This window comes from Balaenoptera musculus, chromosome 20 (assembly GCF_009873245.2).
Source record: "Balaenoptera musculus isolate JJ_BM4_2016_0621 chromosome 20, mBalMus1.pri.v3, whole genome shotgun sequence".
Classification (NCBI taxonomy): domain Eukaryota; kingdom Metazoa; phylum Chordata; class Mammalia; order Artiodactyla; family Balaenopteridae; genus Balaenoptera; species Balaenoptera musculus.
This window is the reverse complement of record NC_045804.1, coordinates 50,370,152-50,396,272: the sequence shown is the minus strand read 5'-3', so window position 1 is coordinate 50,396,272 and position 26,121 is coordinate 50,370,152. Positions and strand designations below refer to the sequence as shown.

The 26,121-nt window shown below is 56.3% G+C and overlaps 5 protein-coding genes across 13 annotated transcripts; 1 reads left to right on the top strand and 4 right to left on the bottom strand.

Annotated features, from left to right (window-relative positions):
• The first annotated feature begins 546 nt into the window (after nt 1-546).
• On the top strand, nt 547-3,219 carry SLC16A11 (solute carrier family 16 member 11). Of its 5 annotated transcripts, none has more exons than XM_036836488.1 (5): nt 547-736; nt 984-1,191; nt 1,460-1,603; nt 1,769-2,536; nt 2,624-3,148. In XM_036836488.1, exons 2-5 carry the CDS (start codon nt 990-992, stop codon nt 2,851-2,853), a joined length of 1,344 nt encoding a protein of 447 aa, XP_036692383.1. In that variant the 5' UTR covers nt 547-736; nt 984-989; the 3' UTR covers nt 2,854-3,148. The 5 variants fall into 5 exon arrangements, with proteins under 5 accessions (XP_036692383.1, XP_036692379.1, XP_036692381.1 ...); XM_036836484.1 differs by having other exon boundaries at nt 609-741; nt 2,624-2,911; XM_036836486.1 differs by having other exon boundaries at nt 611-741; nt 984-1,154; nt 2,624-3,219.
• A 10-nt stretch (nt 3,220-3,229) lies between these two features.
• Nucleotides 3,230-7,624, bottom strand: SLC16A13 (solute carrier family 16 member 13). Its single transcript, XM_036836489.1, has 4 exons — nt 6,819-7,624; nt 6,525-6,668; nt 4,791-5,528; nt 3,230-4,092 (listed from the first exon to the last, which is right to left on the bottom strand). Exons 1-4 carry the CDS (start codon nt 7,015-7,017, stop codon nt 3,893-3,895), a joined length of 1,281 nt encoding a protein of 426 aa, XP_036692384.1. The 5' UTR covers nt 7,018-7,624; the 3' UTR covers nt 3,230-3,892.
• Nucleotides 7,625-9,597: 1,973 nt separating this feature from the next.
• Nucleotides 9,598-15,444, bottom strand: BCL6B (BCL6B transcription repressor). Its single transcript, XM_036836483.1, is given in 10 exon segments — nt 9,598-11,692; nt 12,066-12,203; nt 12,323-12,453; nt 12,544-12,708; nt 13,269-13,393; nt 13,714-13,931; nt 13,933-14,068; nt 14,178-14,399; nt 14,621-14,811; nt 15,362-15,444. Coding segments are annotated over 9 exon segments (1,431 nt in total). The 5' UTR covers nt 14,800-14,811; nt 15,362-15,444; the 3' UTR covers nt 9,598-11,575.
• A 5,569-nt stretch (nt 15,445-21,013) lies between these two features.
• Nucleotides 21,014-23,923, bottom strand: C20H17orf49 (chromosome 20 C17orf49 homolog). 5 transcript variants are annotated; one of them, XM_036836490.1, is made up of 6 exons: nt 23,707-23,923; nt 23,425-23,519; nt 22,687-22,788; nt 21,815-22,005; nt 21,484-21,588; nt 21,014-21,285 (listed from the first exon to the last, which is right to left on the bottom strand). In XM_036836490.1, the coding sequence occupies exons 1-6, from the start codon at nt 23,725-23,727 to the stop codon at nt 21,221-21,223; spliced, it is 579 nt and encodes a 192-aa protein (XP_036692385.1). In that variant the 5' UTR covers nt 23,728-23,923; the 3' UTR covers nt 21,014-21,220. The 5 variants fall into 5 exon arrangements, with proteins under 5 accessions (XP_036692385.1, XP_036692387.1, XP_036692389.1 ...); XM_036836492.1 differs by having other exon boundaries at nt 21,014-21,281; nt 23,707-23,908; XM_036836494.1 differs by lacking the exon at nt 22,687-22,788 and having other exon boundaries at nt 23,707-23,908.
• Nucleotides 23,924-24,032: 109 nt separating this feature from the next.
• RNASEK (ribonuclease K) lies at nt 24,033-25,768 on the bottom strand. Its single transcript, XM_036836496.1, has 3 exons — nt 25,566-25,768; nt 24,796-24,872; nt 24,033-24,421 (listed from the first exon to the last, which is right to left on the bottom strand). Exons 1-3 carry the CDS (start codon nt 25,641-25,643, stop codon nt 24,280-24,282), a joined length of 297 nt encoding a protein of 98 aa, XP_036692391.1. The 5' UTR covers nt 25,644-25,768; the 3' UTR covers nt 24,033-24,279.
• Nucleotides 25,769-26,121: the final 353 nt, after the last annotated feature.

Sequence of the window (26,121 nt, the reverse complement as noted above, 5' to 3'; positions counted from 1 at the left end):
CCGAAATTCAAATATTTCCACCATTTTTTTTTTTTAATCTGAATGATTTGGGCAAGTCACCTAACCTCCCTAAATTTCAGTTACTTCGTCTGTAAAATGGGGAGAACACCTTTTTCACAGGGTGATTGTGAAGAAGAAAGATGACATGTGTACATGTCCCTGGCCCATCATAAGGAAGTCCTCTTCCTTCCCCTCCGTCCTTGAGGGCATATTATTGTTGAGCACGCAGCATACACTCCGTGGAGGTGATTTAACATCCGAGGTTTTACCAGGTTCTCCAGCAACGTTCCCTGGGAACGAAACTACTCATCCCCTCAGGCTTTGGGAGGACCACCCCTATTTCCGTGCGTTGCCTACCGACGTTGGGCAGGCTGGAGATTGCAATCCACGCGTCTCCTGGGTGCGCAGCCGGCGGCAGGTGCGTGGGCGTGGCGGCATTCATTACTCGCCCCTCCCTTCCCCGGCGTTGGGGGCGTAAGTGGATAATTCAATCCCCGTGGGACGCGGCGTCTGGCCTCACCCGCGGCTCGGCGGATTGGCTGTCTCAGCTCGCCCCCGCCCTCCGTACCCGCCGCGTCCCAGGTGGCTCAGCACCCCTGTGGCGCTCTCTGTTTACCTTGAGAGCCCGTCCAAGTTGGGCTGCATCTCTACATTTGCTCCGTCTGGGGCCCCGCCCGCCCCGGAAGCAGGGAGAAAAGCGGGCCGAGCCCTTCCTCTCCCCGCACTGCCCGGAGAGGTCGGGTAAGGGAAGCGGGTGTGTGGGAAGGGGAGTCTCAGGCCTGGGGGATCCGGCTGTCATCCCGTCCCGGGATCGCGCGAACCCGGGAGTTCTGTCCCTAGGTTCCTCCGCCTCCGTCCTGTCGTGCTCAGGGTGACGTGCCCACCCTGGGCAAAGAGCCAGAAGCTGGATCTCAGGGATGCCCAGGTCCCTAAAGGAGGCACAGACCTGCAGACTTCTCTCACAGGTGTTCCCCCTCCTCCAGGCAGTGATGACCCCCAAGCCAGCCGGACCCCCGGACGGGGGCTGGGGCTGGGTGGTGGCGGCCGCAGCCTTCGCGGTGAATGGGCTCTCCTACGGACTGTTACGCTCCCTGGGCCTCGCCCTCCCTGACCTCGCGGAGCATTTTGACCGAAGCGCTCAGGACACTGCGTGGGTCAGCGCCCTGGCCCTGGCCGTGCAGCAGGCAGCCAGTGAGGGGGGCCCCCGAGGTGGGAGGCGGGAACCGGGGTGGAGGGGCCATGAGTGCAGTGGTGGGGGACACACCTGGTTGATTACCAGACAACCTAAGAAAGGTCGACCAGTGTACCTAAGTTCTAGAATATAGTGGGTCTTGAGGTCAAGGCGGAGGGGCTATTAGGCAGGGGGAGAAGTTTAGGCCAGGCAAACAGCCAATGAGAAGTGTTGGAGCGAGTTTGGGGGTCCAGGAGCGTGTCTTCCGTTGACTCCGCCTCCTTCCAGGCCCAGTGGGCAGCGCCCTGAGCACCCGCTGGGGGGCGCGCCCCGTGGTGATGGTTGGGGGCGTCCTCACCTCGCTCGGCTTCGTCTTCTCGGCTTTCGCCCGCAGTCTGCTGCACCTCTACCTTGGCCTGGGCGTCCTTGCTGGTGAGGAGAGAGGGATTCCCGGGTTCTTCAGTGGTGATGGTGGAGATAGGAGCGTGTCGGGAGCTGGAGGCCGAGGGCGCGAGGGCCTCCTGCGAGCAGCCGAGCCGGGATGGTGGGGGCAGGCATCCCCGGCTCCTGTCCTCACCCGGTCCTATCCATTCGCAGGCTCCGGCTGGGCCCTGGTGTTCGCCCCTGCCCTCGGGACCCTCTCCCGTTACTTCTCCCGCCGTCGAGTCTTGGCCGTGGGGCTGGCACTCACGGGCAACGGGGCCTCCTCGCTGCTTCTGGCGCCCGCCTTGCAGCTCCTCCTCGATAATTTCGGCTGGCGGGGCGCCCTGCTCCTCCTTGGCGCCATTACCCTCCACCTCACCCCCTGTGGCGCCCTGCTGCGACCCCTGGCGCTACCTGGAGACCCCCTGGGCCCACCCCGAAGCCCCCTAGCTGCCCTCGGCCTAGGTCTCTTCACACGGCGGGCCTTCTTAGTTTTTGCTGTAGGCACGGCCTTGGTGGGGGGCGGGTACTTCGTCCCCTACGTGCACCTGGCCCCTCACGCTTTAGATCGGGGCCTGGGGGGGTATGGGGCGGTGCTGGTGGTGGCGGTGGCTGCCGTGGGGGACGCGGGCGCCCGGCTGCTCTGCGGGTGGCTGGCGGACCAGGGTTGGGTGCCCCTCCCGCGGTTGCTGGCGATGTTCGGGGCCCTGACAGGGCTAGGGCTGCTGGCGGTGGGTCTGGTGCCGGTGGTGGGGAACGAGGAGAGCTGGGGGGGCCCCCTGCTGGCCGCGGCTGGGGCCTACGGGCTGAGCGCCGGAAGTTACGCCCCGTTGGTTTTCGGCGTGCTCCCGGGGCTGGTGGGCATCGGAGGTGTGGTACAGGCCACCGGGCTGGTGATGATGCTGATGAGCCTCGGGGGGCTTCTGGGCCCTCCCCTGTCAGGTAAGGGCCTGAGCCAGCAGATCCGCTCGCAACCCTCCTCTGCACCTGGGCTCGGAGGCCTCTGAGTTCCTTTCCCTCTCCTCTCAGGCTTCCTAAGGGATGAGACAGGAGACTTCACCGCCTCCTTCCTCGTGTGCGGCTCTTTCATCCTCTCTGGCAGCTTCATCTACGTGGGGCTGCCCAGTGCGCTGCCCTCTTGCCGTCCAGCCTCACATCCAGGCACCGCACCCCCTGAGAGGGGGGAGCTGCTCCCCGACCCTCAGGTTGCCCTGCTCCCCCCAGGAGGCCCTCACTCCACTCTGGACACCACTTGTTGACCATTTTCTTGTTTGAGCCTCGACCCCAATAAAGACTTTCTATCTGCTTTTCCTGCAAGCTCCAATTGTTAGGCAATCTAGGATGCTGCAAACATTCTACTTAAAATATCCAAAAAGGCTGGTTGATAGGAACAGGATCCCCCTCAGCCACGCGAGGCAGGAAGGGTGTTTGTCCAGTCAGTCCATTTCTCTTTGCCCAAGTTCTTGCCATTATAACAGGAAATCTTTGAGAAACTGCCTATCAGCTTCAGTTTGTTGGAGGAGGGGGGTGCTCATGGGTGCTAGCTGCCCCATCCTCATTTCCCAGATAAGTCTTTCCTGCATTTCAGTCTCCTTCTACTGGCCTGACGAAAACATAAGAATCCCAGACCCAGACTTCAGCTCTCTTAGCTTTATCTCCCCCTCCCCAGCTAGCACCCCCCGCATGTCCCTCACCATTTTCTTAACTTCTTTTCTAAGTTACAGGGGATAGTGGGAAAGAGGTCAGTGGGCAAGTAGGAGGAACCGTGGTCCAGAGAGCAGAGTCCACGGTTAAATGCTCTGGGTCACCAGAGCTGCTGGATACCTCCCCTCCAGTCCCCAGCAAGACCCCATTCAGCCAACCCAGGCATATGGGCCCCAATTCTTTTTGAGGTTCTGATTATTGTCCGGCTTTCTTATTCAGTTTTATCTCAAAGGGGCATCCCTCTTTCCCAAAGATCTGTCTTCAGGGAAGAAATGTAGGAGGCAACACTAGAGATCACATGTAAAACATGATAAGTCTCTTGGCCTTTGAGTTTCCACAGTCGATTCACAGCTCAGTGGAGCAGGCTGAACTCCTGGATCCTTCAGAAAAGGTTGTGAGAGCAAAGAAGAGATAAGACAAAATACAAAGGGTTGGCACACACATCACAGGAGCCCCAGGCCTGCTCTGGGGCGGGGGGGGAGGCAGATAACGATGCTTAAGGCACTGTGGTTTTGTGGGTGCCAAGATGGGGCGGGAGAAGACCTGGAGCCAACAACCCCTGGGTTTCTGGGTCTGACTGCCCCTTCTTGGAGTTCAATCCTCTCCCAGCCCCTCCCTGGGCAGGGGGACTTTGGTATCCAGTGCCTCTGTTACAGGGTCCTGGGGCTTGGAGGTAGGAGCTGAGAAGCAGAAGAAGTGGGGCAGAGTGATGAGAACTCCACTCCCTGCAAGAAGGAAGGCCCCAGCCACCACAAAAGAAGCTGTGTAGGTGCCTGTTACATCCCGGAGGTAGCCTAGATTCAAGAGAGAAAAAGAATACACATGGGTGATCTGTTTCCTGGGACTCAGACACATTTTGGGGTAGAGGGAAGAAAATATCCTTACCCATCATCTTGGAAGAGTAGACTCTCAAGGTAGGACTGGATGAGCTTGAGAACTCAGGCCTCCCTAGGGGCCTCAAAAGGCCATTTCAACCACCTTCCTGCTTTCAGAAAGTACCTCTGAACCAGCCAGTGGCGGATTTGGGGATCCAGATGGAGGTCAGGCACACTTGTGCCTTTCTTTCCAGAGCTGTGGCCTTCCCTTTCATGCCTTCGGTTAATAGTTAAGAGGAAAATGTTAAGGGTCTGAAGGTTCTGGCATCAGGAGCCTGGAGAACTTTGACCAGATGGCTCAGACCCCTGGCCTGGGGCCCAGTGGGCCAAGGGAAAAGGCAGACGCTGGCATGTTATGTCTGGCCGGGTCTGACCAGGTCCTCTGAAAACCCCAACTGTAGGTACCCTGCCAAGGGTGCCACATAGGTCCTCTTAATCTTTCCACAGCCCCAATTTCTTTGCACTTTGGACCCATTTCAGGGCTGCTGTGATTGACCATGCAGGCTGTGTATGTACCATACCAGAGGGCAGTATTCACATACACTATAATGTCAGTTCCCTCCCTGAATGGTATGACGTGGCAGCCCGCACCCACCTGGAAATCCCAGTCCCCTTACCTGATAGAGGAGCCCCCAGCAGCCCCCCGATGCTTTCTACCATCTGCACCAGTCCCAGGCCACAGTATATCTTTCCAGTTCCCACCAGTTCAGGCAGCACGGAGAAGGCCACTGGGGTCAGGGCCCCTGATGTGAAGCCATAGGCCACAGTCAGAGCCACCAGGGCTGTGGGAGCCTGAGCCACAGGGTACAGGGCCAGTATCACCCCAGTCAGGGTGGTCCAGAGCATCAGGAGTCTTGCCACAGGCCCTGGGACTGCATCCCCTAGCCACCCAGAAGCCACACGCCCCACAGGGTCAGAAATAGCCGCCACTGAGAGGAGGAAGGCAGCAGGCAGTGGGTCCCAATCTAGGTCCCGAAGATGGGCCACCAGGTGCACGTAGGGAATGAAGTAGGCAGTGTTGATCAGGGTGAGGGCGACGGTGTAACGGAGGAAGGGGCCATGACGGAGGAGGCTGGCAAGTTGGGCCCCAGGGCCACCCACGACAGGGTCCTCAGCCAGGGAGAGTGGGCGGAGAAGAGCACCACAGGCCACCAAGTGGAGGGAGAGGGCAGACACCAGCAGCAGGGCCCCCCGCCAGGCGTACTGGCTGAGCAGCCATTGGAAGAGTGGAGCAAAAGCAAAGGAGGAGAGGCCCACGCCCGTCAGTGCCAGCCCGGTGGCCAGGGATCGCCGACGAGAGAAGTAACGGGACAGGCAGGCCAGGGTGGGAGTGAAGGTCAAGGCCCAGCCAGATCCTGTCAAAAAGGAAGAAATGGGGGTTGAGGGACCCTTAAGGAGCTCAGGGCGCACAATCATCCCAACACTGCCCAGCAGCAGAATGTAGCACAGGCATAAATTACAATCCTAGCTTGATACTTTCTAGCTGTATGACCTTGTCTATTTAATCTCCTAGCCTCAATCTCATCTGCAAAATGGGGGTAATATACTTTATGGGACTCTGGAATGTTTGCAAAGTAACTACCATAGAACTCTGGAGTTAGACCTGGGCTCTACCATTTCTGGCTGTGTGAACTTCACTTGCCAAGTTGCCTAAGCTTAAAGCCTCTCCTCATCTGTAAATAGGATAATGATATCTATTTCACAGCTTTCACATCTGACACAATTTTACAGTAATTCTTCCTTTTACACTCCAGTCCCATTAGCCCTGGGCTTGCATCTTTGAATTTCCTGATTTCCCCTAACCTGTTTATCACTTTAGTCACCTCTTTTAAGAATTCCCTTCTGGGGGACTTCGCTGGTGGTGCAGTGGTTAAAAATCTGCCTGCCAATGCAAGGGACACGGGTTCGAGCCCTGGTCTGGGAAGGAGCAAGGGCCATGGAGCAAATGAGCCCGTGCGCCACAACTACTGAGCCTGTGCTCTAGAGCCCGTGAGCCACAACTACAGATCCCACATGCCACAAATACTGAAGCCCGCGCGCCTAGAGCCCGTGCTCTGCAACAAGAGAAGTCACCGCCAAGAGAAGCCCGTTGCACCGCAACGAAGAGTAGCCCCTGCTCGCTGCAACTAGAGAAAGCCCACGCGCAGCAACGAAGACCCAACTCAGCCATAAATAAATAAACCGATGTAATTAAAAAAAAAAAAAAAGAATTGTCTTCTGGGCACAGGTGCCAGCCAAAACTTTCTCTCAGTGTCTCCCTAAGCCTTTTGGAAGGAGCAGGAAGAAGGTAAAAGTCCAGAGGCCAAAAAGACTCAGGCTTTTGACTTGCCCGCCCTTGCCCAGGGTCTCACCTGAGAGCAGCCCAATACTCAGGTACAGGTGGGTCAAGGAGGTAGCAAAGGCGGCGAGCAGCATCCCCAACGCAGCCAAGATGCCCCCAGCCATCACCACAGGCCTGGGCCCGAACTTGGTGCTCAGCGCACTGCCCACTGGGCCTGGAGAAGAGGAAGCGTTCTGAGAGAAGATCTCAGGCGTCCTTCCCCAGCACTGACCCCACCCCCACCATCTCCTTTACCGTCCCCGCATCTCCTCTCCCTTCTGAGGGTCGAGGGTCACAGGCCTCTGGACCCAGGCGCAGCACTCACTCCCGAACTGCTGCACCGCGATTCCTATGGAGGCGATCCAGGAGACTCGCGCTGCCGGCTCCTCAAACGCAGCCACAAACTCCACAAAGAAGACGCCGAAGGAGCGGAGCACTCCGAACACCAGCGCCGACTGGAAGAACGCTGAGAGCACCACCATCCACCCCCAGCCCCCGTCGGGGGGCTCGGCCCTAAGTGCCATCTGGGAGGTAACAGGGCTGCCGCCTTAAGCCCCTTCCGGAGCAGGGCTCAGGACGTTCCACCTCTGCCCACCCACCCAGCCGGACCACTCGCAGCCGAGCGGGGAGGAGAGGATGGTAGAGAGGAAAGTACCAACGAGGGCTTGAAAGCTGCAGAGAGGCTGCGTGAGGCGCCTGCGCCTTTCCCCTAGCGGGGGCGATATAGGTGGGGAGACCAGGCGGGCGCTTGCCCCTGCGCTCAGCGCCGGGGGGCGTGGCTCCGCCGGCCGTGAGTCGGGAGTCGAGGCCTGGGCGGGACAGACGGAGGAGAGGGCTGACTTTCGGTCTAGGAGCCAGGGGGCAGCACTGAGTTTGGGCCCCATCCCTGAGGTCTCCGGGTGGATTATCTATCTTATCACTGGAAGTGTCTGCACCTGGCCAGCCCGGCCAACATCCCTGTCTGTAGCTCACCAATGAGAACGCGGGACTCCTCAGAAGGGGGCGGAGCCAGAATGGCAGGGCGGGGTTTAGAACCTGTTCTGGGGCAGTGAGTGGGGCGCAGGCGTGAGGAGGGGACTTTAGGAGGCTAAATAGACGGGCCCTAGGTGACCCAGGAACCAACCAGGAGGCAGCTTCGTTCTCCTGTCCAACTAGCGGGCCAATTCGACCAGATTTCAGCACGGAGATGCGCACGTAAGGAGTCCGTGGGCGTTGGTAGTGGGTTAACTGGTTCAGGAGAGGAAAACACATACTTGCTTGCTTAAGGGCCCAGGAGCTGAAAAGCGGGGCGGGGGTGGGGTGGGGCGTGCGGAGGGATGATAAGGTAAAATACCTGGCCAAGCGCCTGAGGCCACTAGAATCTAGATGCCTGGATTCCTGAGTGGGTTCAAAGGCCAAGGAAAGAGAGAGGGGACTGGGCTGTTGGACTCCTGGCGTTGATTTCTGTATTGGGAACTCGTTCTTGTCCCTTCTGTTCCCACTAACAGGAAACCTACGGGTCACAGAGACCAAAAATAACTGGGGAGAGGAAGTGCAGCTCTGAGCTCACTCAGAGCCCCACCAGCCCTCGTCTTCAGTGGGGCTGGAACATTTTCCTCTGCCCTCTAGTAACCACCACTTCCTAATCACAGCTTTTGATCTCATGATGGTATAGACTAGAGACAAGCCATGACCACTGGCGCAATCAGCCCCTCCTACCCAACCAGTACCCAGTTCCTCCAGCCTTATAGAGCACTAATGACTTGGCTTCAAGATCCTTAGGCCACTGACCTTGAAATTTGAACTCAAGGGGTCATAATACCCAGACAAGTGGGGCTGGGGTGGGGAGAGAGGCTGTGTAATTTTAAAAAGCATATTGAGCCGTACACTTTTATACGTGGGAAATAAAAGTAATCATACCCAAGAAGCTTTTTTTTTTTTTTTTTAAGTGGAGTCAGAACTTTGGCTGGTGGGGACTATACCAAAGATGTAGAAATTGGTGTGGCTGTATAACAGAGTGGTTAAGAGCGCAGTCTTTAGAATCAAATCATAGTTCCATTGCTGGCTTCATCACTTCTTAACTTGGCCAAGACATTGAACCTCTCAGCTGGTTTCCCTACTTGTAAACTGGGGCTAATAATAGTACCTACTTTTAGGGTTGTCAGGGGAGTTGAATTAGAAAATCTATACACTAAAATGTTTAGTTTAGGGCCTGACATGTAGCAGGAGTTAAGTAATATTAGCTGGTCTTATTTTATTTTAAGCTGATCTTATTTTCAACAGGGGATAAGCTGCAGTGGGAGGGGAAGGAAGGTTTTAGTTTAGTTTCTTTGTTTTGTGCTTAAAAAAAAAAAAATCTAACCCAGGTCATGGGTTTTAAAAGATTAAGAAGCACAACCACAAACTGTAAATGTTGGAAGGAACTTATTCCTTCCATGCTAATGGACTTATTTCATGGATGAGGAATTTAAGTCCAAAAGGAATTTAAGTCCAAAATTTAAGTCCACTTATCAGAATTAGTGACCCCTTAACCTCTGGGCAGAACACAGCTGTGCACCCATGACACACACAGGACAGGGGAAAGGGTGGGAAAGAAGCGTGTACTAGGCACTGGATGGATTCCAAGACACCATTGCTGGGGGAGGGGTAGAGCCGGCATGCTGGCTCTAACCACACCGCCTTCTCACTGCCACCTCCAGCTCCTATTGTCCTTACGGCACCCAAGTCCTATCCATTTTCTGTGGTGGTGGTGGTGGTGGTAGAGGGTGTCCAGGCATTAAGTTCCCCTGCACAGATGCATCCCCCAACATGTTGGTATTATTAGTGGCTTCCTGGTTTCTCCCTGCTGCCTCCACACCTCAGGCAGGAAGTGACTTCAGAGCAGTAGGATGCAGGTGGCTCCGGAGAAACTTCATGAAGTCACTGGTTCCTACACAATGAGCCGGAAGGCAAGGGCAGGGAAGGGGAGAACAAGGGCCACTTAAAATGTCTGGTGGGATGGGACAGTGGGATGGGCACAGAATCCAAGATGGTATCCAGGAAGGATAGGATACCCTCTTTCCCCAGCTTCAGAACCCTCAGTCCCCAGATCCCCACAGGCAAGAACCCAGGACACAACAGGCAGCACAGAGAGGCTTCTTTATTCCATGATTCTGATCTTGCAAGATCTAACATCTCCACCCCTTGGCACTCTCCACCTGCCCATCCAGTCTGGTAAAAAAAAAAAAAAAAAAAAAAAAAAAAATCATGGTTCCTTCTCAGCTCTCTCCTCTGCTTTCCCTACCTCCTTCAATTCTGCAGTGGGGAGTAAGAGGCAAAGAGGGAGAAGAGTAGCTGTCTCACCAGTCCCCAAGTGACAGCCACTAGTACTGACCTGTCTTGAGGAACCTCCACCCTGCAAATTCAAAGTGCTTTTTACCTTCCACCCCCTGTCCCTAATCCCCCAGGGCAACAGGGGCAGGACTGTAAATCAAGGCTTCAGAGTATCATCTAACATTCCAGACATTCCACACAGTTAAGAAGCAACCCATTCCTAACCTTCTACCTACTTGGCCTACACCAGAGACTTTGCCCCTCAACCAACCTCTTAATCCTACCTGGATACTTGGTCAACTAGAGGGTCCATCAGTCAGTCTTTTAAATCTTCTAAATCTCTAATCCCAACAGTAATCCCAATCATAATCCCAAAATACAGAAAATCCATAGTGGAACTCAGCCCCTTTTCTCTCCCTGTGGAAGGTTCTAGTGCTTTCACTGGTTCCAGACAGGAATGCAGTGACAGGAAGACCAGGTCACAGACCCAGCTTTTCTAAGGTAAGAAAGTTACCAAGCAGCTGTGACTTCTAGAGGCAAGGAAATTTCTGGAATCTGGACACTTGCCAGAAGATGTCCAAAAACCTACTAAAGGAAGAAGAGGTTCATCTCAGGTAGAACCCCAAGGAACATTCAAACCCAGACACCTCTGCAGTAAAGGATGAGTCATACTCTTTACTGTTTAGTCAAGATAAAGGGTTTCATAATTCTCCCCTAGGTCATAACATTCTTAGAGACTGGGCAGAATCAGAAAAGATTGCATCATCTCTGGTGAGGAATTTCAGATCTCTCCTGCGTGGAGGGATCAACTCAGTGCTAAGAACGGGCCCTAGTGGGAGGATTGTGGGCCCAACTCAAGCTCCTGGGTGAGTTCTATCAAACAGACACAGTGGAGCCAGACCTAGGTGACCAGACGAATGGGACAGTTAGGAACATAAGAGAAAGCCTCTGTAATCACCCCCCCCCCAGTTCCAAGACTGACAAAGGCCCCACACCCACTGCCTCTAGGAGGTACTTATTACCTCCACTTCAGGCTCACCATAGGTTCCTGTAACCCTTGAAGAACAGAAAAAGTCTATATCCAGTGCTGGCCTGCTAGAAAACCTACAACATCCAGAATACCAGAGAGGGTTCCTGACCCAATTCCTTAAACCCACATGTTCCCAGAGCTGCCCTAGAACAAAGAAAGGTTCCAGACCTAGAATTGGAGGGGTAGGACACAGAGAACCCCTTTCTCCATTTGAAACGAACCAACAAGCAAATAGGAAAAGAACAACTCTAAAGATAAAAGTTATGACAATAATAATATAAAACACTCACGCCAAAGGAGGCGGCCAAGTGCTAATCTCTGCCAGCAGAGCCATGACCTCACATTCTGTGTTTCAGGTCACTTTTGATCACACTTGTGGAATAGGGACATGGGAAATGCAATAGAATGAAGGCCCTGGTGCCACCCAAAGGCCTCAATAAATTATATTTACAGATAAACCGAATGAGATGGGGGCTGCAGGTGGAAACCAGGCCTCCAGTCTCTCCCATCCTCCAGCTCCTAGCTTGCTCTCTCCTCAGAAACAATTTTGATCGTGGGGAAGAGGTTTTGACCAGCAAAACAAAGGCAGATCAAGCCGGGATCTGCCACCCCTGCTCTCCCCAGTGAGAATTAAGGTGGTGGCAGTCGCTGACATCGAGGGGCCTTGCACACCCCTATGCCCAAGCCTGACAGCGAACCCAGGCGTGAGCCGCAGCTTTCCTGTCTTCCAGGAAGGGAGTGGGGCCTGGGCAGGCGCTCAGCTAGGGCCCCCCCAGAATGTGGTAGTGCACTTTGGTGTTGGTAGCAGCTCCGTGTTTCTGGCGCAGATGCAGCCGAAGTTGACTCTTGTGCCGGAAATGCAGACTGCAGGGGTCGCACTGTCGGAGGACAGCTGAGTCAGGTCCCTCCCCAACCACGACCACCTTTTAGGTGTTGAGCAAGGGAGAACCGCCCAGCACTCTACTTTAGAGAAGCTCCCAAATCCTCAGGGGAAGGCCTAGGAGCTACGCCCCGCCCTCTTCAGCAAAGCTTTTTCCATCCGTCAGCTCCTCTCCAGGGGGGTAGCGCTCCGTCCAGGAGACTAACTTCTATACCTGCCACCCCTACCCTCGGCCCCCGCCCCTTACTCACAAGGACACCGCCCACCTCGAAGAGGTCTAGAACCGCCGGGCCAGCTCCTTTCAGAGCTCCGCCCCTCGGTAAACGGAAGGTAATTCCAAGGCTTTGGGCCAAGCCAGGTCGGGTACTCACGTGGTAAGGCTTCTCTCCCGTGTGGATGCGAACGTGGCTCTTGAGGGTCTGTAGGTGGCGGAAGCGAGTCCCGCAGGTGGGGCAAGGATAGGGCTTCTCCCCGGTGTGGATCAGCACGTGCGCGCGCAGATGCGCCACCTGGGAGAGGAGGGGACCTCAGACCGCGCCAATGGGAGGGACAGAACCCTCCCCATTTTCGGCCCACCTCGCCCTCTTGGAAATTGGCCTGCGAGCCGTCTCTGAAACTGGCGCCGTACCTGTACAAAGCGCGAGCCGCACGTCTCACACTTATAGGGCTTCTCTCCCGAATGAATGCGGCTATGCGTTTTCAGGTTAGCCGGCCGGTTAAAGCGGGCTCCGCAGACGGAGCAGTGGTAGGGCTTTTCCCCTGGAGGCAGGGAGGGAGGGAGGTCAGGGACTCTACCAGAGAACAGCTGTGGGCACCAAGGCCAGGGCCCTCTCCCTGCTCCTCCCCTACCTGTGTGCACCGTGCGGTGACTGGCCAGGTTGCCCTTATAGCGGAAGGCAGACCGGCAGAGCTGACACTTGTAGGGCTTATCCTCATCCCCAGGAGCCAAGGGGTCCAGCCCCGATGAGCGCCCAGCCACAGCCTCACAGCTCTGGCAGCTGAAAAATTCACCTCCTGGGAAGGGTGGTGGGTAATGACAATACCAGTGAATCCTCAAACCACACAGTAGCGGGTTCTCTTTTTCCCAATTTACTGTCAAGGCTTCTGGGGCTCATTTGACTTGCTTGGGGTCACATGGTTATTGAGAGGACAAGCCAAGATCTGACTCCATGTCTGTCTGATTCCAGAGTACTCTGCTAATCACTCCAATAGCGGTGGTGGTAGGTGGAGGCCCCTACTCGTGGGTGGAAGTTTCTGTTTCTCTCTCCTCTCTCGCACCACTCTGGATGACAGCTTGCCAGAGAGGCCTTGCCAAGCCCTGGGCTGACCACTCAGCCCTGGATGGAAATAGGCCAGAAGTTCCCAAACAGTGCTGCTCACTGGAAGCTTTTAAAAGTACTGATGCCAGGCTCCCACTTGCAGACTTTCTGATCTATGGGGTGTGACCTGGGCAATGGGATTTTTAAAAGCTCCCTAGGTGATTCTAATTTGCAGGAAATGGACTGGGCCTTTAAACTGGCCTTGAGCAGCCATGGGAGAAAATCCAAGAAGGGGGTAGAAGGAGGGGCTCTTACCTGGTGGTGGATGAGCCCGCCCAGAGGGTGACCCAGTGGTCTCTGGAGCCCGGGGTGTGAGGAGATGGGGGGTATGGACTGGAGCCCCACATTTGAACTGTACAGTGGCAGCAGTTGGAGAGAGCCTAGGCAGATGTCAAGGCCCAGAGAAAAGGGTTAGGAGAGATTATATGGCGGCGGTGGTGGTGGGGTTCTCCCCTGGAAGACTTGTTGCCATAGGCCTACCCTCTGGAGGTGAGCCACTATGGACCAATGTGCCATATCCAATTTCACTGCCCAAGTCCCACCCTACAGAGTAAGCCTGACCTCTGGCCAACTCCCTATGGTGAGCTGGTGTCTCTGAAGCCCACTCCTTCACTCCCTGTTCCTGACCACCCAGGCCCAATGGCTGTGCCTCTGAGCTGAGGCTGCCTCTACAAATTCTGGGGGGTTCCAGTTTCTGTACCTGCTCTGTGGACCGGAAATGGGTCCTTCTTCACTGCTGCTGCTGCTGCTGCTGGAAGCCTCATCCCCACTGGGGAGCCGGGCCTGGGAGCAAAGTTGACCAGAACTCCTCTCCCCTGCCAGGCTCCCTGCTTGGGAGGCCTGAGAGTTTAGCACGATGAACTTGTACTTTTTCCAGTTGCAGGCCTTGGGGTCTGGGCTGCCTGGACTGGGGGGGCCCTTGACTGCAGCTGCGAGACTCAGTAGGTGGGTCTGGGTGCCCTTCGGAGCGCCTGGGACTGCCTGGCGGAGGGGCCGTTGGGGGCGTGGGGGGTTCTGCCTCCAGGGGCCGCAGGGAGATGCCCAGAGGTTCATAGCTGAGAAAAGTGCGATGGACATTAGTGCTATTTCCTAATCTTGGCCTTTGCCCTTGACAACTGGGATGCCACTTCACCCATGAGGAACACCGAGATGGGGCTCCCTCACCTGGCCTGGATGAAGCGGTGGCATGCCTGGACCACGTGTTCCATCTGCAAGTAGGTGGCGGCCGCAAGGACGGCTGGTGCAGTGGCCGGAGAGAGGCGTAGGCGCGAAGTGTACATGAAGTCCAGAAGAGGAGCGAAGCCTCCGGCTTCGGGGCCCCCGGGCAAGGAGAGCACGTCTACCCCCACTCCTGCACGGCCTCGGAAAATTGAATAGAAGAAGCCACTGGAGAGAGGGAAGATAGGTCATATTAAGGGCTGGGGAACCAAGGGAGACACGCGCCCCTGTACAAAGCCCCGCCTCCCCCACTCTCACCCCGCCCCCAATTCGCGGACGCCCCGCCTCCTGCTTCTGGAAGGCTTGGCTTCGGGTTCCCTCCCAAAGACCTTCGGACTCCGCCCCTTTTCCATTTGGTCCCACCTCACCCCCTGAGCCACCCCTCGAACCTGCAGGCGATAAGAACTGCCTTGTGAGCTCGAAGGGGTTGCCCGCCAACCAGCAGCGTGACGTCAGTGAGGATCCCGCGCAGGCGCAGCTCATTCAGGTTGCCGAGCACGTCGGAGGAGTGGCGAGTGAACTCGCGGACGTAGCCCAGCGTTCCCTCCGGGGCAGCGGTGGAACCCATAGCGACGCAGGCCTGCGGGTGCCAAGGAGAGGGCTCAGGGTTCCAGGCCGTCCTAAGACGCCTGTCCTTCCGCAGTTTGCCTCTTCCTGCTGAGGTGCAGCTAGAGCCAAGCCCCCGGCCCCGGCTCACGCAGCCTCACTTAATTCATCTTGTTCTTTCTACCCTCAACCACGGCATCGCTCTCTTTCCTCCTCTAGATTACACAGCGCTTGGAGCGAGCTGAAGGTTCCCACACCGCGGCGTCGATGGCAAGTGTGAGGAATCCGGCCCGCAGCGCCTTTACTTAGACTCCCAGTGCCCTTCCAGCACCCCCATTCCCCCTCTGCCCCACCGCGCTCCTGGTCTCAGGAGTCCGATCCTGCCTGGAGACCCCAGATGACCCGTGGTCCACACCCCTCCAAATCCCAATCGAAGCTCCCTTCCCCGAATCACGAAATTCCATTCTCTAGCCCCGGATCCCTAGCTTAGCTCAATTTCTGGGCCTCGGTCTTCTTACCATCAATAAGCCCCAACCCTCTTAGGGGGACCCAGGAGTCTGGCTCCCTCAGTCTCTGGTTCTTACCCCCGTCCTGCAGGGGCTTCAGCTTTCTTCTCAAGGGGGGCGGGGTCTCTCTCCCCTCTTGGCCTCGGCTCCTTTATCTGGCCGGGATGTCGGGGGCGGGGGTGGAGGTGGGGTGAACGCCTGGGTCTGTATCCTTCCTTCCTCCCTCGCTCTCCAGATGGCGAACCCGGGGCGGGGTCTCCGGCTCCAGGGCGGGACCTCAGAAACACTGGGTGGTCGTAACGTAAGGGGTCTTGGGCCACTGAAAGTGGAACTGAGGATGGGACATTGGAATTGGGGAGGAGGTTGGGGATATTGAGATTGGAAATATGGGTGACCTGGGTCGTCGGGGGGCCTGGGACAGCGACAATTGGTGTGTTGGTTTTAGGAAGGAGCCTGTTACGGGAGAGTGAATACAGCAAAACTCCCCCTTCCAGCGTACGGTATTAAGGGAGATAAAGGGGAGCCCAAAGAGGAACCAGGTTTGGGGAGGTGATAGTGGGCTCCCGTGGGGTCTCAGACAGCGGGAGGGTGTGGTCATTCAACAGGCTTCTCTAGCGGGGCCTGCAAAAGAGGGGCTCTGACCGGGCGCGGTAGGGAGGGGGCGGATATGATTTCTAGTTCGTTTCCTTCCATTGTCCTGCGACCGGACGGCTCCGCCAGCTGCTTCCCCTCGAGGAGGTGGGGAAAGCCCCTGGTGGGGGCCGAGAGAGAGGCTCAGGAGACCTAGGGTCCGGTCTTTCGCTCCCGACTCTCTTTTGAATCCTTTTAGGGATCCAGCGAGACAGACTCCCGCCCAAAGCCCTTTCGCCCTCCCCCAGTCCCAGATCTTTAGGGCCTCGGGCATCCGCCCGTCGGCTACGCTTGGAGGCTGGCGGGACGCCGGGGTCCAGCGCGGCAAGTAGGCAAAGCTCGGCAATGTTTGGCTCCTTCCACGAGGGGGCGGACGAGCACTAGCCTCGCCTCGCCCGTCTTCTCCACCCGGCTGGGGGTCCACTCAAACGGGGGCGCAGGATCGATTAGGTCTGAGCGGCTGAAACCTTCGTTCTCCCCCTCTTTGCTCTGGTTTATTTTGTCCAGGGGACTAGGGTTGGGCGGAGGGAGGGAGAGTTAGGCGACAGAGGGGACTTTCCTCCGAGGATGGGTTTCCTATCTGGGGTGAGAAATCCGCGGGCTTTGGGAACAAGGGAAATGAGTGGAACAAGGAGCGGGATCTGAGTCCTGGGAGCCCAGGGTTTCTTTTCTTATTAAGCTAGATACTATTATCCGTCTTTAGAGGTGAATTTTTAGTGAACATTAATATGAAAGTTGGGTGCAGTGGACAGAGGGGAAACAGGGAGGGTCTCAGGGTAAAAGAAGGGAGAGAGGGCAGGAGGGGCTGATAACCCCAATTTAAGTCCTTGATCTGGAAGATAAGCACGGGTCACACCCTCGTATTTTGTTTGGGGAGACGTTGGTGGGGCAAGGTTCATTTGGAGAAGGGGGGCAAGAGCTGAGTTCAGCTGCAAAGCAGGACTTGCATTTGGGCTCAGGAGAGTCTACCGTTGCCCAGTAATGACTGACCATTATCCGTGGAGCTGCATATCGAGGCCTGGGGCCCTCCCCTTCAGATGTGAGGGTGTCTTTATTTGGATGCACGAAAGAACTGCTGAGAAACTGGGAATGGGGAACCACTGGGGATTCACGGTGGTGAGGTGGCTTTTGCAAATGAGGGTTACTTTGGTCTCTGCCCAGTTGGAGGTGGGAGTTAGACTGGGGGCTCCCTTTGGTATCAGGATGGAGTTACTTTTGTGTTGTCTGGTCAGTTTGTCAATTGTGGGGTGCATGTTTACTATGGGGTGTTGAGTTAGTTTGATTGTGCTGGGTCCTGAAGGCTGCATTCAGGGTTGAGGGCCAGTAGTAAGTCTGAGGTATGGAGCTGATTTTGAAGCTACATTAGTTCTAGGGATTCTGACACCCACAGTTTGGAGTTTGTCATCTTGGAATATCAGGGGGACCTGCTAAGTGTTTTTCAGAGGTGGATGAGGATTTTGTTTTGGGGATTCGTAGTCATCGGTGTATGTGGACAATCTGATTTCAAGTGGAGTAATCATGCTGGTTTTGGGGTGCAGTCTGTTTTGGGGTGCCAGATAAGTTTTGAGGTTCAGATTATATTTGAGGGACATGAAATTCAATTTGGGGTTTTTATTAGCTTGAGGTGGAACGTAATAGGAACCTGGGAGCAAGTTTGAAGGCCTTCTGTGATTGTGGGTCCTTGCCGGGGAGCAAAGCTTTATATTTGAATGTTGTGCAAACTTACTTTGAGGAGGGGGATATTTCTGTGTATGCACTGAGAGCCAGGAGGCTTTTTCCAGGGGGAGAAACAAGGTGAGGGCCCAGGGTAGGAGACTAAAGTTTTGGGGTGTCCTTATTTTGGGGTGTTTTGCCACTCTTTGGGTGCATTTGGTGTAACTGAGTGATGGATCATGAGGTGAGATTGATTTTAGGGTTCACTTAATTTGGAGCACGATGCTGCTTTGGGATGTCCTTTGCTTATAGCTCCTGCTAACCCCAGATTCTAGAAGTCTCTTTCTTTAGTGAACCTCCAAATAGTCCCAGGATTTGAAGGATGAAATTTGGAAAGGGAGTGTATCTCCCCTTATTTCTATGCGGCCTGGATAGATCTGAGGGAGGAAAGGTGGTTTCAGACTCTGAACCCCAATTTCTTAAGGGCACATACCTCGGCATGGGGGCAGATGGGGGGGAAATGGGGTGTCTTGTGGTAAAGTGGACACCCCTGACTAGGGCAGTCTGTTGGAACTGTGCAAGGAGAGGTGGTAGTGAGATACAAGGAGGGGAATCTTGTACCCTGATTTTCTAGGATAAGAGCCCCAAACAGAAAGCAGACAGAGGACTGGGAGTGTGGGTGAGATGGGGGGGGGGTTCCCCACGGCAGCAGGGGCTGGGGGGTAATCCAGGCCAGCTCTGCACACCCCGGTCCCTGCTCTCTTTGGCTCTCCTCCCCTCTCTCCCTCCCACCGCCCACCCCCCCAACCCAAGGAAAAAAACTGCCTGTGCAACAGCAATGGCAGATTCCAATCCTCCAGGCTTTCCTAAACCACCACGGAGACCAGCCAGGGGGGAGGGGAAGGGAGGATCGGGCTTTCCTGCTTCCCTAAGACTGGGGCTATGAGCTTGACCTCCTGGCCCCTAGCCCTTCGAGGAGTGCCCCCCTCCCCCGGCCTGGAAGCCAGGTGTCCTGGACCCTAGCCCCCGAGCGGGGGGGTGGGGGGGGGCCTGGAGAGACGGGGAGGAGGAAGGAGGGAGTGACTTCCAAAATTGGCATCGGGACAGAGCAGGGCTGGCGGGAGGCAGGTGAAAGACGGAATTTTCCTGAAAAAACGGGGGGATCTGAGGACCCCAAATTTGGGGAGCTAGTCCAGAACCGTCCAGCCAACATCCTAGATTTTTTGGGATTTTTTGGGGCCCCCGGGACCCCTCTAGATGGGGTGAGGAATGTAGTGTTGGGGGAATCTGACTGGGGCATTGCAGCTGCCTCTCCCGCCGAGTTGGAGACGGATGGGCTGGGACGGGTTTGGGGGGGGGGTGTCCCCAATTCTGACTGGGAGTGGAGGAGCCCCCTCATGTGCTCTCTTGTGGGGGTCCCCCCTCCCTAGGGCACTCCCCACTCCCTGAGCCAGCCGAGAGGAAGGAGGCCAGCGATGCGACTGGGGCGGCTCCTTTCTCCTGCACCCCAAATGTGAGGGATGCACCCCAAATTTTGTTCCCTTCAAAATAGGGGACCAGGATCTCAGGGGAGAGTAGCTGAGGTAAGTGGGGAGGAAAGTGTCCCCTGTTTTCAGGAGAGACGTGGCGGTTGGGGGGGAGGTTTGGAGGTGCGTGCTGGGGTGGGGTTGGGCTTTGTCAGTCTTGAAACTGGGGGGATGATTGGAGAGGCTTTCTCTTACACCCCGAAACTGGAGTCCCCCAGATGGAAACCAAAGACAGACCAGAGGGCCCCCCAACATCCCCAGCCGTTAGTATAGTGTTTGATTTCTGTTTCATCCCCACAAAGGCTCTGCCGAGGATGGGAGTTGGGGGCAGCTGTTCGGTTTGGGGGGTACGGAGGGTGGCGTGAGGAGCAGGAGGCCTTGGCAGGATTTGATGCTGGACAGATAGGGGTCTCGACCGAGGGGGTCCGGCATCCCCCGGGGCCTAAAAACTCTGCTTACACCACCATCTTAGATCTTTTTGATTGCTAAGAGTTTTGGGGGGTGTGTCGGAAGGTGGGGGTGGTAAAGGGTGGGATGGGAGGTAGGAGGATAACTTTTGGGTTTTAGGGGATATTATTTTGATTTGCGGAAGGGATCTTGGCCCTTGGATTTTGCTTTCTGGTGGGTGTTTTTTAAAAATCAAGTCCTGGACAGGAGAAAAAGGCTGAGGGAAGGCCTAGGGTGGGGGTGGGGAGAGGCATGTTTGTCTCAGCTTAAACGTGGCTTTCTGGGGTGGGCCCGCCTTCCTGGGCCTGGTGAAGGGGCTGGGGGGGGGTTGTTGCGGGGGGTGGGACTTGGGTCCTGGGGGTCCACGGGGAGTGGGGACAGTGCTGGGGGTTGACTACCTGGCCCCCAGGTCCAGATGGCCCTCTTCCTGTGCCCTGCTGCTCCCCTTTCCCCCTGGCCTCCATTTCCTGCCTTTGGCCTCCATCTTGTGGCAGGCCCAGGGCCCAGGGCGACTTCCGGCCCCCCTCTCCCGACCATGTTCCGGCCCCACCACCTCTGGACTGCCAACTCCCAACCCTGCTGTCCTTGGCCTTCTGTCTCTCCTTGCTTTCTCTTGGGTTCTGACCCAGGGAGGGGAGGAACGGACACAGGAAGCCTTGGGTCCCTGCCCTTGCTGAGTCGAGAGGCAGTCTGTTGGTCCCCCCCAGTCATTCCCTGCTTCCTCTGCCTCTGACCCCACCCTAGGGATCCCCTGAGCAGAGTTCCTACAAGGAAGATGGTTCCAGTCTTATTACACTGCGAGCTCACCCCTTAGGCCCCTCTCCCTCCAGTTGCCTGCTCAGCTCCTAGCTCTGGTTTCTTGCTTTCCGCAACGCTTCTTGGGGCCATGTTTGCCTTTTAAGCCTTCCCACCCTTGGTGGTAGGGGTCTTCACAGCACTGCCTCGTGCTCCCTTCTTCTCAACCCACCCCAGTCCTGCTCCCGCCCCAGCAGCACACTGTGGTTTGTACGGCACTGTGGCCACGTCCAAACCACACTGTGGTGTTAGAGCGAGGGTGGGGGAGGCACCGCTGAGGCTTGGCCGGGGAGGCCACCCTGGAGAAGCGACACGAAAAACATCTGGGGCCTTCTGGTGAGGTGGCGGCGGGGGTGGGGGGGCGGTGAGGGTGGAAATGGAGGTGTGAAATCACTGGAAGCTGCCCTTCTGAAATCCCCAGGGTAGTCTCAGGAGTACTGCCTGCCAGAGACCCCGGAGTAAGTGCTGCCTCCAGAGAGCAAAGTGGAGCCTTTGTTGCCCACGCCCAGCTCCCCTGGCTCTAGCAGCACAGAAATATTGGCACTGGGAAGAAAGCCTGCCAATATTGGCTGTGCTGCTCCAGGCAGGGTGGTGAGAGCCGCTGAGGAGGGGCTGAGCCCCGGGGGCTAAGGAGAGAGGGAGGTGTCCCTTGCACTCCAGTAATGTCAGGCTGAAGGCACCAAGCTGAGAGGGAGATCTTTATTGTTTTCGGTATAAAAATGTCCATCAGTTGGGGGTCAAAGAGGTTGGAGGAAGATGCTCATACAGCAACAGCAAGGTGGGCCACCCGGCAGCCTTTCCACCCTCTCTCATGCAGGCCTTGCTCAGAGTCCCAACCGGTCCACAGGTCCAGGGTGAACAGTGAGAGGGGTGAGAGGTGGAAGGCTCAGCAAGAGAGCAGAGGAGGATCAGCGGAGGTCAAGAGAAGGCCAGAATCCAGAGTCAGGCTGTCTGGAACAGAAAGTAAAATGGGCCGAGATGGGGCGAGCCCCAAGCATGACTCCCACCTCCCTAGAGCACCAGCTCTTTGCAGACCCAATCCCCTGCATGCACAGGAGGGAACCTTCTCTTCCACAGCCCCTGGGAGGGGGATCCTGCTGAGACCCTCCCCCACACCTTCAGCCGTTGTGGGAGGAGGAGGACTCCTACCCTGGTCGAAGTTGAGTTTCTTGGCTGGAGGAGTTTCTCCTAGCCCTTCGATATCCACCAGGTCACTGTTGGCGTCCGAGTCATTCAGAGCACTGAGTGTCACATCTGGGAGGGGGGCACAACCTAGGTTCTAGGTTCCCTGATGGTACCCCCCCCACCCCGCCCACTTCCCCAAGTTTCAAGCTCTCCCTCCCTCCCTCCCCTACCCCAGCCACTCTCTGGGAACCTTCATTGGGAGAGGAAAAAAGATCTGTCCTTTGACCCAAGCCCAACTCTCACTGAACCTCAGATGGGACCTTTAATACCCAGGCAGCAACTCCACAGCCCTTACCAGCCTTCTGTTTCTTTATGGGGGGACCGCCGGCCTCAGGGGCACTGGAGCTGCTTGGTGGAGGGGCAGCTGGAGGAGGCGACAAGACACCAGATGCCACCTTCTTGGGCCCTTTCTTGGGTGAATCGGCTGGAAGGGGGATGCCGGAGTCTTCATATACCTTGCGTTTCACGGTGGCCTTTATCTGAGCCCTGAAGAGAAGAGAGAGCAAGCTAGGAAGGGAGTCATCAGAGAGGCTAAGGGAAGAAGGGAGGGGAGGGCAGGGGCAATGGGCCACTCTGAAAGAACACGGGGTAGCCCCTTCATAAGAATCCAGGTGAGGGCCCCGACTCTTTGCTAGGGTTCTCGTTTTCCTGAAGCCTTGCAGCCACTTAGGGCAAATGGAGCCTGAAGAGTGGAGTCCAACTGAGAGTGGGAAAGGCCCGTCTTCTACTTCTCTTCTGGGAGAGATGTATGAATGTGGAAGGCTACCAGGTAAGCCTGGGTGACCTACCGGGAGATTGAGACTTATTAATAGATCCTGATCCACTAGCTCAGAATCATAATATCCCTGGAAACACCACAGTAGAGTCTCAAAAGATCTGTATAAATAACCAGGGACTTCCTATTACCAAATTCAATTATTGGGTGTCTTTGGCAACCTAAAATCAAATTCTTGTAAGGTCCTGATTACCACAGCATTTTAGTAACTTCTGACCAATTGTGACAATTCTTTTATTCTTTCAGTTCTCGAGGGACTTTGTTGCTAACAAAACTAGCAACAAAGTAGGAAAGATGTTGAGCTGGAAGGGAGTTTGAGGAAGATGGAACAATGGGTATGGAGGAAGAAAGCTGCCCACCCGCCCTTTCTCTGCCAGCCAACCCTCCCTCACACTGTCCGTTCCTTGATGACACAGCTGATGTGATTAAGATCGTCCCCAAATCGCTTCACAGCAGCCCTCAGCATCTCTATCTCCGTCTCCGTCCACTTGGCACTGTCAGAAGGGGAGAAGGGAATAGCGAAAGTGGGAGGAAGAGGGGTGTGGAGCCAGCCCACAGGCTACGCATTCCACAGCAACCAGCCTCCTCCCCGCAAGGCCTGGGGCCCCTTCCATAAAGAGGTCTTCCTTAAAAAAACAAAAACAAAAGCAAAAAACAAAATTCTTAAGGCGCCGTGGGAACCCTGAGGACCCCCAACCACACGATATTGTAACAACCGCCACCTTAGAAGAAAACTTCTCCCCCATCAACGTGAAACAGCTGCTGTAAACAGCCCACTGAAACCCATCCAACAAGTGGGGGTCTTACAAACAGAGCCTCTAAACACAGTCTGCTGCAGTCTGACGGAATTCCACATGATTTGGGGGGTGGGGTGGTGTGGGTAGTGGTGGCGGTCTATGGTCTACCAGTTCGCAGCAGGGTAGAGCTGTGAAATGAGTCCGGATTATGAGCCTCGGTCTGCGGTTTATCTGTCATTCATTCATTCAACAATCATTTATTAACACCTACTCTGCGCTGTGCCAGGCACAAAGGGAAACTAACATCTGTCCCTGCCCTAGAGAGTGTCGGTGTCTGTGATCGAGACCCAGCGTCCGCTCTCAGCGTCCATCTTCCAGCCCGGGCTCACGTACCCCGCGGGGGAAGAGTCGGCCACGGGATGCAGCTGCATGGTCAGCTCCCCGAGCTTCGTGAAGGCGGCGCCCGCCGCGGAGAAGATCTCTCCGACCTGGGGGGCGGGGCAGCATTACGGGGGGCCGGCGCACAGCGCCGCGCCGGACCGCCCGGAGCCCCTAGCCCCACCCCAGGCTGGACTCCCGCCCGCCCCTCGCCCGGGATGGAAGAGCCGGGAGCCAACTTGGGGGGCCCGCCCTCCCGTGGCCGCCAGGGAGCGCTGTCCGCGAGGGAGGTCGAACCTTTGTAGACGCTGACGTCATGGCCCCGCGCGCCTCCTCACGGAGACGTTACCGCCGCCGCTACCTCGGAGCCGGGACCACGGAGAGCAGTGCGATCGAACGGCTCCGGCCCCCGCGCAGGAAGTCCCGCCCCTTCCCGCAGCTGATTGGCTCCAGCTCGGCCGCTCACCGCCTCACCGCCTCGGCGCGCGGGAAGGAGAGTGGAAGACACCGCCTCGCTTCCGGCCCGGCTTCACTCCACTTCCGTCGAGGGGTCGGGACTCCGTATTTGGAGTCCGATCTTCAGCCCGGATGCCTGCCCCGCAACCCATGCACACACACGAGGCTTAAGAGAGCAGTTTCTCTTTATTGTGGAACGGTACAAGGCGAGGGGGCCGGAGGGACAGGGAACGGCCAGCCCCGACCTCCCTCCACTGGAGCCGGGCGCCAGAGGTTGAAGAACAAGGGATTCAGTCTCTCGCCAGGGAAACCCAGTCCGCAGAGGGCGCCAGACTGGGGGTGGGGCGGGTGTGACTGGGTGGGGAGAGTCTTTAAATAGAGGAGGGGGCTGGAGAGGGGGAACGCGACGGTGCTCTAGCGCACCATGTATTCCTTGCGCTTATTGAGCCGAACTTGGCAGAAAGAGAAGCCTCCGAGGAGGAGGTAAAGGCCCGCGGCGATGAAACAGTTGTAGCTGACTTGCTCATAAAGGTTGTATATGTTCTGGGGGCCATTCCTAGGGGTGGGGATTAGGCAGAGAAATATCGGAAACATTAACAGCAGCCAACATTTACACAGCACTTACTGTGTGCCGGGTACCGTTCTAAACGCTTTTACGTGTATTATCTTAATCTTCATAACCCTGTGGGGTGAGTTCTGTTATAGCATCCACTTTGCGTAGGTGGAGGAGGCACAGAGAAGTCAAGGAAAATACCTAAAGAAGCCACACCTAAAGAGGTGGGTTTAGGATGGCCGCTGAGGTCTGACTCCCAAGACTGCTCCTGTGTGCTAAACAGAGCAGCCAGTTCCCTAGCCTCTGGGCCCCAAGCATCCAGCCTCCTGCAATTCCCCGCCCATGATTCTGACCACTTCCCCCGCCTCTCCACTTACTCAAAATCTTTCTCCGTGAAGGGAACGTCTTCAATTAGCACAGCGGAATGGACATTGAAAAAGATTCCGAGCATTATCTGCAAAAAGGGAAGGGGTAGGTTGTTGAACTCAGGCACCTGACCTGGTCACTGCCTGAACTCCTCCCACTTCGAATGTTGCCACAACATCTGGGTTTGGGAATCACCAGAATGAGCTGGGATTAGGGTTGGTTGTTGCCGGATTTGGACTCCAGTCACCCGGAACAGGGCATGAATGGTGACATAGAGAAGACTCGGCTGGGGCAAGGTTAGGAATAATGAGCAACCCAGGAACCAGATTATCATCCTCTCCGGAGGCGTCATTATCACGGGACAGGGAGGAGGGGGTCAGAGGGAATCGGCACTTCTCCATATTACTTCTTCCTGAAGTGGGTCGGGTAGAGTCCTCGGGAAACAACGCCCAGCTATCCATTTCGGGAACAAGCACACCCTTTCCCCACTGCCCTCCATTCAGGTCAAGGATCTCTCAAGAACGTAGCTCTTCTTCCTCTTACCTTGAGGGTACTCCAAATCCACCAGACCCGGGGCCCATTCCAAGCTTCAGCTCCCCCTCTCCCTTCCAATTCCCCATTTCTCAATTCAGTTCTGTCTCGTTCTCCAGCGGCTAATCAACCACCCCCTCCGGCCTGTCTGCTGCTTTCAAACGCCTGGTGTCTCCTAGCCTTCCAGCCCTCCAACACCCGGGCCCCTCAGGCCCTCTCCTCTCCGGTTGTCGCCGGGCAGTCCCCTCACCAACATGATCACTCCCCAGGCGCTGAGGACGATGCCGCAGGCGGCCAGCTTAGGCCCACAGCACAGAAGCGACGCCATGAAGAAAGGAGTCGGGGATCGCCTAGATGTGGGCCAGATAGGAAGGCGGTGAGAGGAAGCCCCGATGAGCGGGGGGGAAAGAGAGCTGGGCTTGGGGACTCGCGGAGGACCGAGAGCAGGGAGAGCGACCGAGGGGGCGTGGCTTCCGGGCCCAACCATCGGGCTGGGGAGCGCCAGGCGGAGAACGCTGGCGCCTCCGGGTCCTCTCGGACTTCGGCGGGAAAGAGCGGTGTTTCTGAAACCGTAGCAGCCCCTCGGGAATGCCTTATTGACCCATATGTAGCTGGGGTGCGAGTATTGCAGGAGCAAAGTTCTCCGATTTCTTGGCTTTCCCCCCCCTCTCCAGATTGGAATGGGAGGAACCAGTATGTCATGTGACCAAGTCTGTCAAGTCACGTGACGAGGAAGAAACGGTAGCCCGGCCTCAGGAAAGCTTTTATCTCTGGCGGAGCTCCTGGTAACCTTGGCGATGCGCTCT

Coding starts and splice junctions, on each gene's coding strand:
- SLC16A11 (XM_036836488.1), top strand. CDS start 990: ATGACCCCCAAGCCAGCCGGACCCCCGGACGGGGGCTGGGGCTGGGTG. Junction 1,192..1,459: donor GGCCGTGCAGCAGGCAGCCA/GTGAGGGGGGCC, acceptor GCCTCCTTCCAG/GCCCAGTGGGCAGCGCCCTG. Junction 1,604..1,768: donor TGGCCTGGGCGTCCTTGCTG/GTGAGGAGAGAG, acceptor ATCCATTCGCAG/GCTCCGGCTGGGCCCTGGTG.
- SLC16A13 (XM_036836489.1), bottom strand. CDS start 7,017: ATGGCACTTAGGGCCGAGCCCCCCGACGGGGGCTGGGGGTGGATGGTG. Junction 6,669..6,818: donor CGCGGTGCAGCAGTTCGGGA/GTGAGTGCTGCG, acceptor CCTCTTCTCCAG/GCCCAGTGGGCAGTGCGCTG. Junction 5,529..6,524: donor GAGTATTGGGCTGCTCTCAG/GTGAGACCCTGG, acceptor CCTTTTTGACAG/GATCTGGCTGGGCCTTGACC.
- C20H17orf49 (XM_036836490.1), bottom strand. CDS start 23,727: ATGACGTCAGCGTCTACAAAG. Junction 23,520..23,706: donor TGACGTCAGCGTCTACAAAG/GTTCGACCTCCC, acceptor CCCGCCCCCCAG/GTCGGAGAGATCTTCTCCGC. Junction 22,789..23,424: donor GCCGACTCTTCCCCCGCGGG/GTACGTGAGCCC, acceptor CCCTTCTGACAG/TGCCAAGTGGACGGAGACGG.
- RNASEK (XM_036836496.1), bottom strand. CDS start 25,643: ATGGCGTCGCTTCTGTGCTGTGGGCCTAAGCTGGCCGCCTGCGGCATC. Junction 24,873..25,565: donor CCTGGGGAGTGATCATGTTG/GTGAGGGGACTG, acceptor CCCTTTTTGCAG/ATAATGCTCGGAATCTTTTT. Junction 24,422..24,795: donor TTCACGGAGAAAGATTTTGA/GTAAGTGGAGAG, acceptor CCCCACCCCTAG/GAATGGCCCCCAGAACATAT.